The 21,725-nt window shown below is 38.2% G+C and overlaps 1 protein-coding gene across 1 annotated transcript; it reads left to right on the forward strand.

Moving 5' to 3' along the window:
* Positions 1-726: 726 nt before the first annotated feature.
* On the forward strand, positions 727-21,215 carry LOC140329739 (phospholipid scramblase 2-like). Its single transcript, XM_072410130.1, has 7 exons — positions 727-817; positions 11,508-11,543; positions 16,684-16,845; positions 19,281-19,430; positions 19,957-20,177; positions 20,547-20,708; positions 20,972-21,215. The coding sequence occupies exons 2-7, from the start codon at positions 11,531-11,533 to the stop codon at positions 21,179-21,181; spliced, it is 918 nt and encodes a 305-aa protein (XP_072266231.1). The 5' UTR covers positions 727-817; positions 11,508-11,530; the 3' UTR covers positions 21,182-21,215.
* Positions 21,216-21,725: the final 510 nt, after the last annotated feature.

Consider the following 21,725-nt stretch of genomic DNA (forward strand, 5'->3'; position numbering starts at 1 on the left):
ATATTTCAGTGAGTTACACCTAAGAATTATAGGCCTACAATGTAAAATAAATTTCCATGCAAAACAATGTATTATTATTATTATTATTATTAAACAGGATTTATATAGCGCAACATATTACGCAGCGCTGTACATTAAATAGGGATGTACCGGTTTTATCATAAAAATACTGACATAATTAGACTGCCTGAGAGGTTAAGTTTCTGCAACATCAAGTATTAAGGATTTGGATTAGCATTTCAGCCAGAGAACATACTCAAAAACAAATCCAACAAAGTAGCTGTATCCTTTATTTAATTTTTATACAGTGAAAACACTACAGGCAAGAGAAAGAAATACTATATTTAAATATAAACAGCAACTATAACAGCAAAGTGTTTATCCTATAATGTAAGAAGTTATGTAATTTAGGAAGAATCCAATTCATAGGTCTGAAAAAAACAAACACAACAAAAACATCTTGGATGGAACTATACATGATTGCCCATGCACATGAATGTTGTGGAGCCTCTCATAAAAGAGTAAAGCTGAGCCCCATCCCCCTCTGCAACTCTTTTAGCTCCTCATCAGCTGGATCAAATTCCTGGAAATTATGCTTCCCATTTCCCAAGCCCTAGCTGCCATTCAGCAATGCCCTCCCTAGCTATCCTTCCCCTTTAACTATATTAGCTTGCATTCTTGTTTTGGCTCCCTATTCATGCTCCCCTCCTACATGTGACGTGCATGCTCCTCCTGCCTTCTTACAAACCTGTATAAGCTGTGCTACTCTACAAGCAAGGTAGAGACAAGCTGGAATAGGGAGAAGCTGTGCATTCAGGTAAGTGAGATAAAGGTGTGTGTGATATGATGCTGGAATACAAGATTCATCTGCCCATGCTTATAGCATACACTGATCAGATCTAATCTCAGGACTGTAATATGGAGCATCTGTACACAAGTAGTAATACAAAAGGAGCATCTGTACACAAACAAGGACTCTCCTTATTGATTTTTCTCTGTCTACACTGGGTGTGCACTATATAAATGTTTAATGGAGGGTCTGGTCAGGACCATTTTACATTCAAGTAGCCAAAAGCTTCTTTATATGTGTTCCTGGATATTGTTTTGGCAAAATCAATGTGTGAGTTGAATCAGATGAATGTCTATAACAGTTAATTGAATAATCCTGCATTTGTCCTTGTTTGGATTACACGGGCTGATTATAAAATACAGGCAAACAGTTTATGGCCATATCAGTTTTTTTGGGAGGCTTGATGATGGAATAGTGTTTACTATTAGTGGCACTTTCACTTTCACCCTCCTTAAGGCATAAGGTTATTCAATTATTAGACTGTTTTGTTATATTGTTATCATATAAGTCTAAAATAATGGATATTTTATGCAGCACAAGTATATCTCAAGGCAAATATAAATCCCATTTTGTATTTCTCTATGGGAAATTTCCCCAACATCCTCTTCTCTCTCTAGGATAGAAAATGAGGGAACATTTCCACAATGGTACACAAAGGGGATAGTTGGGTCTAGCAACCAATTTAGAAAGGTTTTCTTTATTATAATTACAACCCTTTTTTTCATGCTCAGGTGTGCAGTAGCTACTCCCAACTACTTACAAAAATTGTCATTACATAAAAAAGCTAGGAAAAAATGTACAATTTTAAACTAAGCACATGGAAGCTGCACAAATGTTTGCCAATGCAGTGTCTATCTATTTTGAGCCTCTTATCATCTTATATACCATTGCCACTCTATAGCTGGGACTACATGTTTCACGGGCGTTTAACCTTAGGTTTTTTAAAGCGCATGTTAGAAATTCAGGTTTTTAAAGCTTGTATAACGCTGCCAGTAGCATTATCCATAATGCTCAAAAATGGGCCTCAAGGAAACGCCCTGGTGTAGATTAGGCCATTGGAATGCATGGGAATTTCAAAAATGGGCTTTTAAATCCTCAGGGTAAATGCTGGGGAAACAGTCCGTGTAGACTAAGCCTATAGTTTTGTAAATGGTTTCAATGTCTACCAACTAATGCACTTTAGCAGATTATACTTTAATATAAACCTACATGCCTATTAGGATTATTTACTTCTAAAAACTGGTACCTTTCTGTTAAACGTTTGCCTTTGAATTTAACAGCTGCCTACTATGACTATTTCAGTGCCCCCAAATAGAGTTTGTCCTGGCAACATAAACTTGTGTTCTGCTTGACCAAGCTGAACATTAGCCTCTGTTCGGCCAAACATTTTTGAGCAATGCCACTGTTAGACTTCCTGTTTGTTGTGACCTTTAAATGGTTTGTAGCTAGAGTGGAAAAATAAGGGCTTGTTTTATGCTGGTTTATTATTATTAATAAACAGGATTTATATAGCGCCAACATATTATGCAGCGCTGTACATTAAATAGGGTTTCACACTAGGGTTGTTAGATGTATGGCAACACAGCAGACTAACATGTGATGTGCTTTTTCTGCATGTAAATACCCATGCTATAACCTTACTGTAGGATCAGGCTTTGCTTGTTAAGAATGTACAATAAGCTTTTTGCTCAAAGAACATTTATATTACCTTGGTAGGTGCTGTGCTAAATCTTTGCACATGGTGCCATGTATCCTTGGAACCATGTGCAAAGTTGGGTCCAGTTCCTTGCTTGAGATACCGGATGCCATTTTACTATGCATGTGGGAATTGTATCCCCCTTGTAAATCTAGGCATTGCTTTTTTGTACAGTTTGGCTAAAGTTGGCAAAGTATCTCCTGGGGATTTGGCTTCGCAGACACTTTATTAGCTTTTTATTGTTGCAATGATGTTCATCCTTTTAAAATATTGTTTCCTGTCTGTTTTATGGTGGCTTTAAATGAACCTTTGGCAGTCTTTTATGTGTGTGTAAAGATCAGGTCTTTGTTTTGCATCACCATGTTTACTTTTGTCAACATCTAGGTTGTGATAAAAAATATATATTTCTCCTCGATACCTCTGTCCTGACAACAATTTAATCAAACAGGATGTGAAAGTAATTTTTAAGTTAGAGGTTGGTATTTGTGGCTTTTCTTCTATAGTGAAACCGGAAAGTGAAGGTAGGGCTCTGTAGTTTCTCTGCATAACATAATCTTTTTGCTTTCTTGTTTCGTTTATCCTTGATCAAATTTTGGCAGTCCTTGAAATGTGTCTTGCAGCAGATTAAAGAGAAACTAAATCGAAAAACCGCCTAAAACAAACAAAAAAAAAAAAAACACTTATATTCAATCCTGCAGGGCAGTCCAATCCATCGGGAGGTTTCTTCTTTTGCGTCCTGGCATCTGTCCCCGAGCCGGCACACCGGGCACCATCTTCGCTTCTTCTTCCTACGTCACCCGACCAAGGCGCGAGGTCGGGTGGCGTAGGATGGAAAGAAAAACCATGCCAATCTCACTGCGAATGCGTGAGATAGCAAATTTTTCTTTTTTTCACCAAAAGGCACCCAAGAGCCTCCTGGGATGCGTGACGAATGTATCAGCGGAGGCTTTGTGCTCTCATTTATTCTCGATTGGGGGTCTACTTCTTGTGTCTATTTAATTTACAAGCATGCCAACAGAAGTGCAATCTGACCTCTTTTTTTACTTTGTATTAATGAACATATATTTTCCAATGTTGGGCAGGAAAGAACCAGGGGTATGCCTGCCATAAACCAACATGTGTGCATCCTGTCACCCTGTGAGACCCTGAGCTTATTTGCCCCTTTGAATCTTTTCTATGAAAAGTGGTATCAGATGGGGTGTGTGTAGTTTAGTGCATTGCTTCATCTAGCCTTTGCTGTAATGGTGTTCTCGGCTTACAATGATGGCAGGGAGTGGCCATCAGAAATGTCATTGTTTGCTTGTCATCTCCTATGTATGTAAGTGGTGTAAGGCTTTGGACACGCATCATATCACTATCATTGGAAAGGATCTGTTCTGGTGACAGATGAAGAAATGAGTGTTGTATACAAAAAGCCATTCTGCTCTTAAAGATGGAAGAGACGTGTACCTGAGTGGCACCCTTCTGTTCTCTTCACTAAAGGAATGCACAACAGTCATTGCTCATCAATCTACTGTAGTGGGGGACTGATGTACACCAGATTTTTCCCTGAGGCTAGTACAATTGTTCATCTCAGTGTGTGTCTGTGCCTTTTGTGTACAACCGTGCTTTTGAAAGGAGGGTTATATAGGCATCAGAGTTGTATAAGTAGCCTGGTCAATATGCGGTGGCTGGCAGTGTGGGGTAATGCACTACCATGTGTTGTAGTGACTTGTGGTAAGATAAATACTGCTGGCAAGGTTGTTCTGAATTGTGTGTTCAAGTACCAACACTACAAAAAAGGGGAAGTGTGGTCCATGGCACAAAATTACTTTTTGGGGTCTTGATGTTTGGGACTGCATTAAATTGCACTGGAAAAATGCTTGAAGTTATGGATAAATACTATTTTGTGTGAGATACAGCACATGTATATAATTAAAAAAGCATGGGCTTTCTACATGTCTTTTCATGAAGCACAAGGCACACATTTTTCTGCAGGAAAGAGACAATTGAAAAAAGATTATACACTCATTTAAATGGGGTCTTCATTTCTACTGAGCCAAATAAATTCTACCTTCAGGCAAATGACACACAGCAAAAGTGCTTTTTAAAGTTGCCCTAGACAAAAATAATTTATTGATGTAAAGCAGAGGTATCCTCTGTTAGGTTAGCTTAATTTCCTCATAAAGGCTAGTTATAACTTTTATGTTCTTTTTATTTAGAATTACTAATAACTTTTTTTTCCCTACTGGGAAATGGCAGTATATTGTTGTTAGAATATGGATGTTAATCACCTACAAAAATAATCTGTGCCTTAAGCTACGTACACACTTTCAATTAATATCGTTGGTAGACGAACGATCCTGCATGATATCTGCGAACGATCGTATGGCACCGATCCTGTACATACAGATAACGACACGATCGTTCGCAGATATTGTACACACGATAGATGCGATCGTTTGAACGATACAGGAAGTGAAGTGCACCACAGGAAGTGAGCGAACGTTCGTTCATCGCGCATGCTCAGACCATGGACGATCACTGAACGACCGTACACACGATAGATGGTCAACGATCGTCATCCGATCCGCCGGTCCGATCGTTCATTTCTAATGACTATCCTCGTTTGTCGGCGTTGTTGGTTACTTTTTTTACGAACGATTTACGAACGTCGTTCATTTCCAACGATAAAAATTGGAAGTGTGTACGCAGCTTTAATACTTGTGGTTATTGTACACCATGGTGATACAACCTATGAAGGGTTTGAAAATCCAGTCTGCATTTTGTCACTGTTTACACTAGCTGTACAAGAACCCGAGAAGATTTACTACATGACATATTAAGCTTTGTATATATGATGGTATGGGCTTGCTTAAAAGGGAAGTACTTGACCTGCTTGACATCTGGCAGTAAACCAAAAATACATCTGTGACATGAATCTTCAAAAGATAAGCTGCCCTCGGTGCAGGATTCCTCTCCTAGTATAGTATGGCAATAAGTAGATTGCAAAGACAATTATAGAAACCAGTCAATAAACTATATGTTGTTTTTGAAAGAGGCCAATGTCTGGTAAAAGATTCAGTCTAAATGATTACGAATCATTAGGGACCATATATATTCTCACAATTAAATTCCCAAAGTAGTCAGGAAGCTTTATCTTGGCCGACTAGTTTCAAATGAAAAAAAAACTGCAGTATGCAAGATTTTGTATTTTTATTCCGGATTATGTTCTTTTATACAATGCCCCTGTACACTTCTCTATTGTAAGCAGCATAACTTTTACTGATATAATAATCTACTTGCAAAAAAGATAAAATGTGTGGCAATAAAAACTTTTCTGTCTTCATGCAGGAATTTTTTTTTTTCTTGGGGGGGGGGGGGGAACATTTTCATAACTTCAAATTGTGGGATATAAATAAACTTGGGCAGAACCATACCAGTGATTTCCTTCAACAGAATCTAACCTTGTTGCCAATGAATTAGGTATTGTTGATTTATTTGAAAGAAGTCTTCAGACAATAATGTTAGGAAATGTCTCTTAGCGTTTGTGTTCATTGCTTTTTATTCTGTGGCGAGGAATTTTCAACTTAATATATTTTACAAAAAAGTGTATGAATACATTTCTACAGCAATCTCTTCTGAGCACTTCTGCTGTAGACTTTGATGCCGCCGTTTCCTGACTTATTGTGGCTCTCTGAATGCCACATGACCTAACAAGGAAAGTTTGGGACGGAAGGCTTCCTTTACCTGGAAGCCAGGTGCAGCACCAATTACAGGGGTAAAATGGATGTAGTGCAAATGTGAGTAAATTTCATCATGTAGAATATTGAAAATGCAGATTTGGTGTTGCCTGCTCTAAAGAAATGTCTTCCATGCTTAAAAGAGCCCAAAAGCCATTTTTTTTTTCAAATTTGCATACCCATCTTTTTCTGTCTTTTGAAGCCGTTACTATTTCACACCACTACATATCTCCCCGCCTATTGTGTGTTAATTCCCCTACCTAATAGATTGTAAGCTCTTCAGGGCAGGGTCCTCTCCCGCAGTGTCCCTGTCCTGTATTTGTTTGTCATTTGCAGCCCCTATTTATTGTACAGTGCTGCTTAATATGTTGGTGCTATATAAATCCTTATTAAAAATATTAATATTAATCCCTATGCTTGACACAAGAAATAGGTGGCACCACCACTCCCCTGACTGTCAAAAATGTATTTTCCTTGACAAATGGTGTTGTAGGTAGTTTACAACACATGATGTCACTTAATATTAAATGTATATTATAATGTACTTTCTTCCACAGGATGTCATACATTCTACAACCTTTTTTTTTTAAATTAAAAATGTATTACCGTAACTCTTTGAATACTAGGATAATCATGTTCAATATGATGATGTTCAGGAACTCCTGGATATCAACAGCCCAAACCTCCACCCACGCTAATAATAGGCTAATTTAAGTTGGCAGGGAGAACCAGCGGTCAATAGGACCACTTTGCCCCACTGCTTACAAAATTAAACCACCACTTTGCCAGTTAAAGTAAATCGTGAGAAACAAACCCATTGGCTGCTGGTCTATTTGTAGTGCTTCTTGGTAATTTTACATTATTTCTCGGTGTGGGGCCTGAATGACACTAGATCGTACTAATCAATGAGTCCACAACAGTCATGCTAGTTTAAAGATTGTAGTGTGAATTGTTTCTAGTGGTCAGAACATTCATATACATAACCTTGTGTGTGCCACATCCCAAAAATATATTCAATTTCCAAGCATCACAAATAAATAAATGGACTTTTCAAGCACATTTATAAAACAAACCAAAAATATAACTTTTTCTGATTTGGTAAAATATAAGTAAAAAAGGTTCACACAAGTGAATACATATTAAGTATAAAATAATTTCCTGAGATCATGTGATTCCATAATGAATATGGAAAATGATTTTATACTTTAAATATGTATTCACTTGTGTGAACCTTTTTTACTTATAATTTTACCATCAGAAAAATATATTTTTTTTTGTTGTATAAATCTGCCTGAAAAGTCCCTTCATTTATTTTTGCTTGGTAGTTAAAGATTGATTGATTGTGATGGTTTCCCTGTTTTTTGCATCCACTAATCAGTATATGACCAGCAGGAGTGAAAAAGGAAGGGGATGTGCACACTGGGTGAAAGGGGGTGTTTATTTTTTACCCCTTTCACCCAGTGCCCACATAAAAACAGGCAGAGGAAGAAGGGGATGCTGTAATCCCCCCTTCTTTATGTTCCACATAAAGTTTAATCAATCTAGGATCTTAGTTTCTAAGTTTCCAAAATATTTTGTGATGCCACTGATTTCAACCAGGCATCTGAAAGGAAAGGACTGTTAGGAGGGTTTACTTTTCAGCAGCCATTTGTCTAGACACACCTATGCTGTGTACAAATTGGTTACAGGAACCAGCTAATCCTTTACCATGTTTATGTTCAGCTGTATTCCTGGAAATCTCAGAGTATGCCTTGGAAGTTGTGAGAACTTTTCGTGCTGTGGAATAAAGGAATCCAGCAATCTGTGCCTGGGCCCTCCACAATTATACAGAGACCTGTTCATGGTAATTGCCTGTAGACTGTGTTTTTGTTTTGTTTTTGTTTTTTTATTTTGTTTTTTTTAATGTGTAATTGATCACAAAACAAATACCTGACCTCCAAGGCACTGTAGATTTGCATTCTCTTGGTAAAAGGGCTTGATTCATTAAGGTTTAAATCCCATCCTTGGGAAGCATTTCCATGTAACTGTAGGGCTCATAGGCTCTCAGCCAAAATAGCTGTCATTTTTTTTAAGGTAACTTTTCTAGTATGATAAAAAAAATATGTGAATTGAGACAAATTAATTCTAAATAGAACTCCAGCCTTGATCTGGTGTCTATGGGCAGTGTAAAGCCTTTAGCCATATTTTATAAAATGCTTGCTTGCGTCAGGTACATTGAGTCATCGCATTTTGGTAGACAAATACCAGTTTTAAGAAATTGTACCGAATCCTGCTGAATTACATGGCAATACTGAGAACACACCCACATTTTTTGTATTTCTATTTCATTTGAAACTATTAGGTTAAATATATGTCATACCACACACATAGAAAAAAAATTACCACCTTACATAAGTTGCTTTTTAGCTTTCATTTCCTTATGGGACAGATTTACACAAATAAGACCATCAGATTTGTTTTGTTTTTTCCCTTTATTTTAAAGTAATTCTAACACAATCCCTCTTAGGGTTTTACAGACAAAAAAGTTCCTTCATTTTTATGGTGACAAGGGAGGGGGGTTTACTAAACAGGGAATAAAACAACAAAATGCTGTCGGAGGTTCTCTCCCCGATACCCAGATAAGCAAGCTCTTCTCTTTTTACTAGTCAGTGTGGGGAGCGGGGAAGCCTCTTAAATTGCTTCTCCCTTCACTTTGGAGCAAGCTGCAATGTTTTAAATGTCTATAACAAGTGTGGGAAGTGTGAAATTGTATTTTTTTTCCTCTTTTTGATTACTTGTGTTGATAAGCCACCAATACCTCTTGGCTCTCAGACCTGTTTGGGGTTTATTTGACTTGGCACCGTTATTCATACCTAACACTGAATAACCACCTCCTGTTATCATTGTTTATTATACAGCACCATGGAAGATAATAGTGCTATATAAAATCATTAGGAATTGCTCCTGCAAAACAAGAGAAGTGCTATTGCTTAGAAGTTCCCAAACTAAAACTGCAAGCTCTATCAATAGCATAGAACGTATGCCTAAAGTGATAGAATACAATCCCCAAATCTGATTTATTTTTTGAAAACTTGCAAAGTGCACATCTTACTGAGTTTCACATGACAGACAATGTGGGACGGGAGAGATGGCTGCAATAAGTATATAGTGAATGAGAGGAATGATGTAATATGTACGTCATGAAGTGAGAAGTCCTTTTATTTTTAGGTGAGATGATAGAGCGGGAAAAGGAAAGAAATAAAACTGGAATTTTTTTTGTTAATTACATCTGTATAACAGTGTGGTGTACATTATGGCTGTGGTAGAGGTCTGTGGGCTGGTCACCTAGCAACAGCAGCCTGAGATCTCCAGATTTATGGAGGGAGAGGGACAGAAGGGCTCAGTATAGTAAATCTGTCAGGGCTGATAGAGCGGTGACCCAGCAGTGCCATTCATGGTGAATCTGCAAATATATACAGCTTGTTTCTGTCGATATTTGTGTGAGGGGGTTCTGAGACAGCAGGCAGGAATGTGGGGAGGGAGTGAAAGTCATTTTATTGTTTTTGTTTTGTATTTTTTTGCATCCCATGTATGGTGACTTGAATTTGGACCAAACCTCCTAAAGGAGTCCATTATTAAAGTGAATCTGACAATCCCTGGTCGAGAATCTTCCAGGCTCATGTCTTTTAGTAACAGTAAAAGATTTGCTACCAGGTATAGAAAAATACTGTGGTCTTTGTTCATCAATCTGCCAGGGCAGAGTAATATCTCTGAATACATGCAAACGTTCGCCTCAAGCAACAATCTGGTGCAAGGTGCTGACGTCACGTGGGGGTCCTGTCTCTAGAACCGAGCTATGCTTTTCATTGTGGCTGTGATGTCCGTGCTTTCTGTCCTGATTTAATGGCATTGTTTATATTATTGATGATGTGTGTGTGTGTGTAGATTGATGAACTACCAGACGTGCTATTTTCCTATGGGGATGAGTGCTTACTACTCCTTTACCCTTTAGGTGTGTGTGTGGTCCTCCTTCATTCTCCTGTCACTGGAAACGATCACAAAAGGTTGCAAATCAAACCTAACCTCTACAGGGTGCCTGGAAGCACTGTTTAGAGCACAACATTTGGGCTTGGTTGACATATTTGTGATTTGACGTCAGACTGCCTACCACACAGCAATGCACAATGTTGTTTACATGCAGTACAATGAGATACATATATTCCCCAAACCTCTTCCTAGAAGTCAGGAAATATTGTAATTACCAATCGGTTAAGGACATGTGCCAGGTAAGAAGTGTGGTGATCTCCTAGTAAAGGGTGGCCAGCAGGTTGGTGCTGTTGTCGCACAAAGCTCTGCCTGGCTAAACATGATATGGTGTTGGCCACCTCTCAGTTTGGCACGGTGTGGCTCTTATACCCCCCACCACCATACATGCAGCCACACAGCATGGCATTGCTGGTACAGTGAAATTGAAGGATGAAGGTATAGGTGACAACTCTGTTTTGCTCTCTCCTCAAACCGTCACTACTCCATATCTCCCCTCCTATTATGTGATATATAAAGCCTGTGTAGTATTTTGGTGCCATGTTTTGTCCCACATTCTTTCTGTCCAGGGGAAGTATCACCCAGTGTTCCATGAAGGATGTGGCGGACATCTTGCCATGTGCTTACTGTGCACTGCCTGGTACAGCAAACTACCATATAGATTCTACCTAGGGTGCACTCTCTAAACCTGCTCCAACACAAACTGACTGCTGAGAACCCACTGATTTATTGTGGGGGGAGGGAGGGCAGTACAAGTCCCCATTTTTAATATAACCCTGCTGACTGCACTTTAAGGTCAGGCATTATAACGCCTGTAAAACTGTTCTGGCGAATGTCCACATAAATGTAACATAACTACAAACTTCAACAAACAATCTTCTTTTTAAATATCCTTAAAATATTTTTGTTTTATTAATGTTACAGTTGAATTGTTCATTTAAAGTTTTGACAATCCTTTTACATCTTCTGTGTGGTGTCATGACATTGATTAAATTAGTTTTTTTAGTGTGCGTTTGTTGTGGGTATGCAAAGTTTCTGGATTGTAATTTAACTCTGGTGATGACTACATGTAGCAACAGATCCTTGTACACAAAAGCACCTAAGCATGTCCCAAAGGGATTTAAACTGTAGACAACTGTATCTATGACATATGAGAAGGCTTGCGTGCCCGATTGCTTTCTGTATTAGCATGTATTTTATTATCTTTATCTTATAGGTTTGACTGCTGGTTGTGACATCATGGAGATGAAAGGTAAGCCATTCATTATTTTTTTTTTTTTTTTTTTTTTTAAATCCAAACTTGAAATATGTTAAATTTAAAGTCCAGAAATGTAAACCTTCCAAATCTGAAATGGCAAAGTGCATGCATAGGAATACTGGTGTTTACTCTTAAATATCTGATGTGGTTACTGAGTCTCTGATCTGTTCTAGCTTCTTACACTGTAGAGCACAGTGTACCCAGGGGCTAAATAAATGTACCCACCCTCCTAATATCAGGGATGAATTCTTTATTTGAGGGGTGGTGCAATTGTGATGGCTAAAAAGTCATATCCTTTGTTTTTTAAGAGGTTTCCACTGTGTATATTAAATAAACTACTGGATCCCATCTGCAAAGGCAAGTTATAGTTATTTTCTTTATAATTGTAGTAAATAGTTAACTCAACAGAAAACTACTGAATTCAGGAGACTTATTCTCCCTCTCTTCCATATTACTTAAGTTGGCATTGTGCACCCACCCTTGCAGCAGTGTGTCACTTGCTAATGCATTTCCGGGGTAATGCTTATTTTCAGAATATATTATCTTTTTGCACCTTTAGGCTTGCTCTACATGGACAATTACCCCCAGCGTTTAACTTGAGGCTTTAAAAATCCATCTTAAAAATTCCAATGGGCTAATCTACACCAGGATGTTTCCTTACGGCACTTTTTTGTGCATTATAGATAATGCTCCTTGCAACAATAATGCAGTAAAATCGGTGGACGCGTTTACCTGTGTTTATAAATGCTTGCAACGTTTAGGCATAGACATTTTCCAGCAGATTAAAGGCAAGCTTTAAATGCTAGTAATAGTACATAAAAATGTGCGGTAGGAACGTTTACATGTGTTTTTAAAAGCATCCGTGTAGACCCAGCTTTACTAGCAGACAGGGTTTCTCAGCATCTTCCTACTGTTTACTTTGCAACAGGAATGATGGTGCAAATCTCTTGAAAATAAATGGGAAGTGCATGAAATGAATGTGCTAAGATGTGAACGGTGGTGAACATAAAGCCATCATAATGTGTATCGACATGCATGATGATGATAGGTGCTGGCAATCAATACAAACTGCATTGTAACACATCCACTCATTTTGATAAAAAAAAATTTTGAGGGGGAAAATACATATAGTAGGTGTGAATCCAGCTAGTGAAGGTAAAGTTAACAGGTTAATGACAAGATCACAAACTTTTTTTGTACTTTGTATAGAAATGATTTTTATGGAATTCTCAAGTTTTGCCCACAAAATTTCAATTAATGTCATATAAATTCTTGCAGACTGTTCCAGGCTAATGAGCAACTGCATTCTTTCTGCTTATTGCTGGAATGTCCAAATTAATGCTTATTGAAGGAAAGGTTATTAACAAACTGATTTGTTTTGACATGCATGTTGCTGAGGTAAGCGGCAATTAAGAAGCAACCAGAATCATTCTGCTATTGGCTTAGTATTTCTATAGGGGAGGTAGTACTGCTCAATGAAGAGGGTGGGCAGCTTGAGACACATCTGCAATAGGCTGGCACCATTGTTGCAATTGATGCATAAACACGTATGATATTGGTATGGATACCTTACTGGATGAGCAGTCCTGTGTGCAGTCATTCTCCATTAAGCAGTAAAATGAATTGCTTATGCTGTATGTGATGCTTTTAATACAAAGGAGATTTAACCTTCACTGTGCTAGTGCCTCATTGTGTACAATGTTTATAGATGATTGCCCCCTAAAAGTTATTGAATTGCAAGGCAGAGATTGGAGATGAAGCTTATTTACACAGCATTTTAACTGAAAGTTAAGATATATATTACAAGAAGATATCCTTTATCATCAGAACATTTTTGAGTAAATCAGTGCAAGATTTTGGTCTTTTCATCTCAGTTTACCATTAAATTTTGGGGTATTCAGTTAACAGTAAAAGGCACAGCTTATTAGTCACATCTGAATTGACTGTTGAGTTTTCTCAGTTAACGAAAGACTATTGCCAAGGTCATGGACTGGCTGAAAAGTTTCTGCTTGGTGTATAATAGCCTTTTAGGGATTTGTATTTCTATCCAGCCCTCATTATCCAATCAGCCTTGGCAGACAGTACTTTAGCAGAATAGTTTGGTCAGGAAATTGACCAGTTAATACATTGGGGTGGGTTAACCCAGAGAAAGAATAGTGGTATAGCAATGAGGTCCTCCTCCTGCTGGCATTTTACCTTTAGACACCAGGAACAGAAGCAGACTATTGCAGCAATACAAGAGTACAGGAAGATGGCTTTGGTTTTTTTTTTTTTCCCCCATTGCATCTTTATTAAATGTTTTAGGCAAATTTTGTCACACAATATGGTTGGAGATGGAGTGTCTAGTGCAACCTTGCTCTATTTTCTTAATATGGGGGGGTTAGGTCTTCATGGAACCCTTTAAATTTATTTATTTTTATTTTTTTGTAAAGCTTGTACAATAAATTGGCATGGTGGTCAGTAGGAAGAATGCCTCTTAACATTGGAAAGTGGAAAAGCAAAAAATCATTGGTGTCACTAAAGCAATGAGCGCTTTGTGCCTCTCAGGTCATAATAAAAACCCCCTAGCAACCTCTGTTGGAACTCCTGGTTGGGGAACACTGTGCTAGTGCTAGAGACTGACAACAAAAAGATAACGAAGATTGAGATGTGCTAAATTCTTTACAAGTACCCTATTTATTGTACAGTGCTGCGTAATATGTTGGCGCTATATAAATACTTTATTATTATTATTATTATTATTATAATATACAGGATCTAATCGGTGCATCTTCTTATGGTTTGACCTGGTGCTTTCTTCACTCCTTTGTAGAAGGGTAGAACTATAGCAGGATGTGGATGTGCAATACTGAAATTGTGTGTTATTTTCACATTCTCTTTGCTGACCACATACACAACTAAGCGTTGAAGTTAGTAGTGTATGGCATTCTGTACATATGGTGTGTTACAAAGGCTAGCCATAGAACACACACCATTCATTATATGTATGCATTTTCTTTTATTTATCTCCAAAGCCCTTTTTGTGACCTGGAGAGCTTCCATCGTTGGTACGTTCTGCAAACAGACCACCACTTTTATATGTCTTGCCTTGGTCACATCTCGGTCTTCTGAGATACTCATAATTAATGTTGGACATGTAGAGGATTTGTGACCTGATGCTTTGTGATATTTTCATTGTGATTCTGGCCCACCTAAAGCAATAATAAAAAAAAAAATAAAATAAGTCTAAAGCGTAACTCCAAACAAACTCAGAGTTGCAATGTGTCTAAAGTAACTGCTTTAGGCTGGGTCTACACCAGGGGTTGGCAAACTCCGGCCTTTAGGCCGAATACAGCTTAGCCAGTAGTTGTTCCGGCCTAATGCCCACCGGCAACCCACGGCTCCGGAGCCACAGGTTGCTGGCCGGATCAGCCAGGGGAGTTAGGCTGGGTCTACACCAGGGGTTGGCAAACTCCGGCCTTTATGCCACATATGGCTTAGCTGGTAGTTGTTCCGGCCCAACGCCCCCCTGGCTGATCCGGCCTAATGCCGACCAGCAGATCAGCCATGGGGGCCTTAGGATTTACCAGAGCTCCGGTGCCGTCTCCTTGCTTTTGCTCCGCTATTTACCGCGGCCGCTGTTGATATTCTGCTGCTGTGGTATATAGGTAAACGCGATGCATACAGAAGAGACAGGATTTCGCTTCAGGTGGTGTTCCCTGGTGGGGACGGGACTCAGGAGTCTGGCCTAGTGTACTTCCGCCCACCCAATAAATAGCCTAGTGGCCATAAAAGTTAGTTTATATGTGTTTTCTGCACTTTTATTAGGCAAGCTTTAAAACGCTGGAAAACATCTATGCCACGTTTTCCCACATTTTTAACATCTTTTCATTTTTATTGCGTTTACGTTTTAGGTGCCTAAAAAATGGGTGAAAACGCCCTATTGAAATCAGTGGAAGCATTTACCTGCGTTTTCCCACGTCTTTAAGCGCTAACCCCGCATTTTAATTTTTTAAACATTGCAAGCAACGTTAAAGATAATGCTCAGAAACATGCCTTAAGCAAACGTCCTGATGTAGATTAGCCCATTGGAATGCATGGAAATTTCAAACATTGCCTTTTAAAGCCTCAGGTTAAACGCTGGGGAAAACGTCCGTGTAGACTAAGCCTTAACTGCCAAAAAGTCTGCAATTCTATGCAGGATGTCCCTGACAGACAGCACTGTAGTCGTTTAGGTTAGTGAAACAGCATAACAATGAGGTTGTGACCCCCGTTTGACAGTTTTACATGTGCACCAGGACCTGATTGTTTTGTTGTTCTCCTTTTTTTTTTTTTTTTTTTTTTTTTTTCCCCTCTCAGTCTGAGGCAGTTGTGCAAAGAAATTCTAGGACACTGAACAAATTCTGCTACATATCTTGCCATTTTTGTTTTCTTCATCACAGAAAAATATATATTGTTTATGCAGTCTATTATACTGGAATGATTCTTTATATTTACTTTACAACACTTAACAAGGGTTCCATAAGTGGTACTTGCCCTACAGATAATACAGTATGTTGGCATGTTTAACACATTCCCAAAACTAACATGACAACGCTTGTTCATAATACTGTCCCTATAGACAGTAACACAAGGAGGAAGTGTTGGCAATGCAGGACGTTGCTCCTTTCCCTGTGTTACGGTTGGATTTTGTAGTTTTAGAGGTAAACTGGGCAGGGCTATTAACATTGCATGGGAAAGTTTTAAACAAAATTCCTTCAATTGTATATTTTAACTAAACTTGAGCAATGTTAAGGTATTTTAACCCTATTTTGAATTGCAGGGAGAGGCCAAATCTGGGGAGGATAAAAAGAGGCTACACTTAGGAAAATCTAAAATTTAACAAATCCTTTATAAGAGCTATAATAACAAAATGGATTTTTTGAAAAATGTGAATATTTTTAGCAAATGTAGCAAAAATAATTATAGTGAAATAGAATATTTGGCTGGAAAAAATGTTTTACTAACCTAAATAAATGTATCAAATTTATACTTCTGCTGTTTTTGATGCCATTTCCTGTTCTGTCATTGTGTAGTAGTACAAAGTCAGAAAGAAAAAATGATTATGGTTTGAGTTCTGTTTTCTAAATATCCATCCCTTCCTCATGTCTGTTAGATGGAAACTATGGATATGATCCAAATGCAGGGCCAAATTATGGAATGGGTCAAGCTCCAGGATATCCCAGTCCAAATCCACCTCAGGGATACTACCCACCTCCTGGACCAGGCATGCCCGCTCCATACGGATATCAGCAGCCTCCCCCAGGTGCATTCCAAGGTAGGTGCTTATCCAAAATAAAGTAGCGTATAGAAAGTCTAATAATGACACTGCTTTAAAAAGAGAATATTGTATATTGCCTGAATGAAACTGCATACTACGATGATGGGGGGGCACTGCAAGTATATTGGTGAAAAGGACATGAAAAGGACGGTGAAAAGAACGAAACTAGGCATTTCAAGCATCCTTGTGTAGGAAGTTGAGATGAAAATGTTGCTATTGCACTGTTAATAACATTGTTGGATCACAATCTCCGCAAGCCTGCATAAAAACATGTACATATTTTGCATTTTACCTTTTGGGGAACTCCTTTTGAGGTAATACATAGAAGGGGGGGTCACAATAGTGTTAGTGGGAGAACTATTTTGTATCCTTTATGTGTTTATCATTGTCCTTGCAGCCTTTATTTAAAAAAAATGACCAGGGACATCTGTCTCTGACTGGTAAATGTTTCTAGTGGCAGGTCTTTCATCCTGAAGTGTTTTTATATGTAGGCCTGAATTGTTCTATTCTCTGGGGATTGGCTTTAAAGTATTCCATACATAGTGTGTGTCTTTCTAGTATGTTTACTTATTATTAAACAGGATTTATATATCGCCAACATATTACGCAGGGTTCTACTTTTGTTGTTATTAATATTATTAAACAGGATTTATATAGCGCCAACATATTACGCAGCGCTGTACGTGAAAGTGACACAGGAGAGGACCCTGCCCCCAGGAGCTTACAATCTAGGAGATCCTTTTAGGATGACTTCATTTAAATACTTTTAACACTACCTGCACTGTAGTAATTGACAATCTTGCAGTGACCTCTTTAAGGAGTGTCATGGCTTTCTTATTATATCGGTCTTCATTATCATTCTTGATTTTAGCTGTGTGTGCCCTTAAGCTGATAGCTTTTCTTCATTTAAGTGTGATCACTTAAATCAAAAATGGTGGGATAATAGGCAATAGAGCAGGGGTGCCCAACAGGTAGATCGCGGAGCCCTGCCTTTCAAAATAAACTCTACTGCACACAGGAGTTAAGTCCCAAGTTTTTATTGTTGGTAAATCATTTTGACTTGACTGGTCATTTTAAAAGTAGCTCGCAAGCCAAAAAAGTGTGGGCACACCTGCCATAGAGGAATGTTTTCACTAAAGCTTAAAAATGATCCAAGCAGCTGGTGGGTACTTTCAATCCAGCATTTACTTTTCATTAATGAGTCTTTAAACTTTAGTGTATTTTCTAAAGATAACTTTGAGAATTATAGAGATTATATTGCTGCTTCTTGAACCAGGACAACCAACAAATAAACACCCTACCACCACTCTCCATACTTTGCACGTTGTCATCGGAGTCCTTAAAAATGCTTGTTGCTTCTAGATCTGGATAGCATGTAAAGCCTCCAATTCTTTCAAAGATGCAGTTGAGGACAATACCTAGGCCTGAACACTGTCATATAGTGGAAGAAAATGTTGTTATATATGTGTAAGGTTTAAACCACAATGTACACATGGTTTAGGTACTCAATCACTTTGCCCCAAACCTGGTAAATTACCCCCCTTACTGAAATATGTGCACTATGGTTTGTATGTGAGAAGCTTTAGTCTCTTGCCATTTTTCTTTTTGAAGCTGTTTTTACTCTGACATGATAACACACAGATAACTGATCTGCTTTATTTCTGTTGCTTTTCAAGCAATGGTGTTCAGTCTTCTAGTAATTACATCAAAAATATTCTGCCTAAAGTATCTCACTCATCCTGTTTCCTTTCCAAACTGAAGCAATTTCCTGCTCTTTGCTTAGTGGTAGCATGCATTTTACTTCCTAAATACTTTTATGTGACCTTTACAGGGAAAACAAATCATCCAGAAAGCCTCTTGTACACTGTATGATGAAATGCCTCATCCCTGAATTTATTTACATGTTTGTTGCTGCCATTCCTTAGAACATTGCTGATGGAGCTCATGATATTGTGGTTGTAAATGTAGTGAACATTCTTGTGGTTGAGCAATGCTAATCTTATCTAATTTGACGGAGATAGTGCTGTGCTTTTACAGGCTAATGATGTTATTGGGGTGAAATGGAAAGCATTATCATTGGAATGTGCTATCATTAGTAGCTAAGGTCTTCCCTGAGGGCTGGTCTTGTAATGGATATGTGCAGCAATGCCATTAGTGTATGTGTTCATGGTGGGGGTGGGGGAATCTTCAGGACTCCTTCACCATAGATTTCCTGTCCCATCTAATCTGGTCAATCTAGACAAGACAGATGTATTTTTCAAAGGGTCTTAAATGAGAAATATATTATTCCAATTCTCTGAGTTATTATCTGTATAATATAGACTTGTTAGTTTTTAATAAAACAAATTTCAAACAAATAGGGTTATTTCTATGTGGGAAAAAAAGCGTGTGTTCTTGTTGTGTTTGTAAATATATACTTTTAATTTTAATAGGCCATCCAGGACAGCCTTATGGCCAATATGGAGGACCTCCTGTACAGAATCAGCCAATGGGAATAGCTGGCCCAGCGGCTGCATGGATGCCGGCACCACCAGCAATCCCAAACTGCCCACCAGGTTTAGAATATTTGAGTATGGTAAGAGGTTTTGTTTCTATTTAATCATTATCTGTTCTTGTATGAATGAGTAATGTTGGCGTTACCCAAATGTGACCAGCAGAAGAAATGTTTAGGTTAATCAGTATTAATACATATCGTTCTGCTCCTGGAAACAGGAAATGCACACAAATGCAGGGAGAACAAACAAAACTCATGGGACCCTAAAGCTGCAATACTATAGTGCTAGAGCCACTGGAAGCAACTGTGTGCTCATGAATATACATCATAGGAATAAAATTAGAATATGGAATAATGTATTCTTTTTGTAATCCTTAATACATTTTTTGCAAATGTCCTAACACCTGATATATGCCAAACTAAAATGTACCAAATGTTTCTTTACAGATGAAAACAGAATCCTAGATTGTAGCAAATATATTTGATATAGCAGGGTGTGCGTATGATGGTATCACAATAAAAGCACACATGGACAATCTAATGTTAGGAAAAAAAAATATATGTACACTTTATAAATATGTGATAAATATTTGACAAATGTTAAATATTTTCAGCTTTGATTGGCTATGAATCCAACAACAAATATGAAATTAAGAACAGCATGGGCCAGAAAGTGTACTTTGCTGCTGAACAAAATGATTGCTGTACCCGGAATTTCTGTGGACCCGCCCGGTCTTTTGTCATGACTATTGTTGATAACTCTGGGCGTGAAGTAATCAGATTGTCTAGACCATACAGATGCTCTGCATGCTGTTTCCCTTGCTGTCTGCAGAAGGTAAGAACATTTTGTCAAATGTTTTTTTTTATGGTGTAGGATTTTGATGTAACTTAGTCCATATCTTAAATGGTAGATCCTGTATTTATGTTGGGTCTCCTTTCATTGTTGTAATAAACACTGTGAGTTGTAAAGTCCTAGACCTGTGTCATCAATAATCTAAAGGCACAACCATTCCTTGATATTTGTTGTCCATCTCTTGATTTCATGCTACACTTTTAGACCTCAGGCTTGAGCATGAATTGCTTTCAGAATACATTTTTATATTATGTAAGAATAGATTAAAATTTTGTTTTTCTGTGGGTTTTTTTTTTACATTGTCTTCAGGTTTTTTAACCATTTAAACTATAATTTTATATACAAATGTAGTTGCAAGTGGAGGCTCCTCCTGGAACAGTAATTGGCTACGTGAAGCAGAAATGGCATCCATGTTTACCGAAATTTACTATTCAGAATGAAAAGGAAGAAGATGTTTTGAAAATCTGTGGACCTTGTGTACCCTGTAGCTGCTGCTCCGATGTGAACTTTGAGGTAAAAATTTGTGTGCAGAGAAGTTGCCTTAGGGCCATTTCATACCGGTAGTGAGCCACAGCTTTCTGCCACAAGATCAATCGCAATCCCAACTTTTCATGTAAATGGGCAATGATAAATTTTTAGGTTGCGCAGTTGCTTTTGAAATCGCGCCACAGCCATATGCAAATAGTTACCTGCAGTGCCATTTTCTAGTACTGGTTGTTTAGGTTGTCCAGAGAAACAGATTTCCCTTTTCTGTAATTTCTTTGTTTTTCCCTCAGTTAAAATCCCTAGATGAAACCTCTGTGGTTGGGAAGATTTCCAAGCAGTGGTCCGGATTTGTTAAAGAATCATTTACGGATGCTGACAACTTTGGAGTTCAGTTCCCTATGGATCTCGATGTGAAAATGAAAGGTGTTGTTCTTGGTGCCTGCTTCCTCATTGTAAGTATTTATCTTAAATGTAAACCAACCTACTGCAGGTCTGGATAGATGCCATCCTTCTATAGATGACTAAAGTCAAGCTTTTTATATTGTAGTGTCTGCATGCTGGGTCATTGACTCTACAGGTTGTAAGGAAAGGGTTGGAATTTTGGCCCTGGAGCCTGAATCTTTGAAAAACATGCCGGCAGTGGTGGCTCTTGTAGTTTTCCATGAATTTAGGGAAGGTAGTTGGAACTCTGCATATGTGACTTTATGCCCTGTTGGGTTATACTGTGATTAACAAACTGCTTCTCATTAACTTATTTTTACGACCTAGCTATGTTACCTTAGAGTGGAAATCATCAAAAACAGGAAGATTTGGGCTGCAGTATTGGCAGGAAGTCTTTAAAGATTACTGACATGGCAGGATAAAATAATGTTAACTACTATGCAACCAATATATGGTAATCGTTTAAACAGTCAAATGTTTAACTTGAGCCACCTTATCAGGAAGTGTTCAGCATAAAGAACACCTTGCATTAATACTATACAGCTCCAGAAGAAACACAGAAAACATTGTAAGTAGGAATAAATTGGGGGGGGAGCAGAAATG

The sequence above is a fragment of the Pyxicephalus adspersus genome, chromosome 4, assembly GCF_032062135.1.
Source record: "Pyxicephalus adspersus chromosome 4, UCB_Pads_2.0, whole genome shotgun sequence".
In the NCBI taxonomy this organism is placed as follows: domain Eukaryota; kingdom Metazoa; phylum Chordata; class Amphibia; order Anura; family Pyxicephalidae; genus Pyxicephalus; species Pyxicephalus adspersus.

Excerpts from the sequence above, each read along its gene's own strand:
- LOC140329739 (XM_072410130.1), top strand. Across the intron at positions 20,178-20,546 it reads TCCCTTGCTGTCTGCAGAAG|TTGCAAGTGGAGGCTCCTCC; the intron begins GTAAGAACATTT and ends ATACAAATGTAG. Across the intron at positions 20,709-20,971 it reads GCTCCGATGTGAACTTTGAG|TTAAAATCCCTAGATGAAAC; the intron begins GTAAAAATTTGT and ends TTTTTCCCTCAG.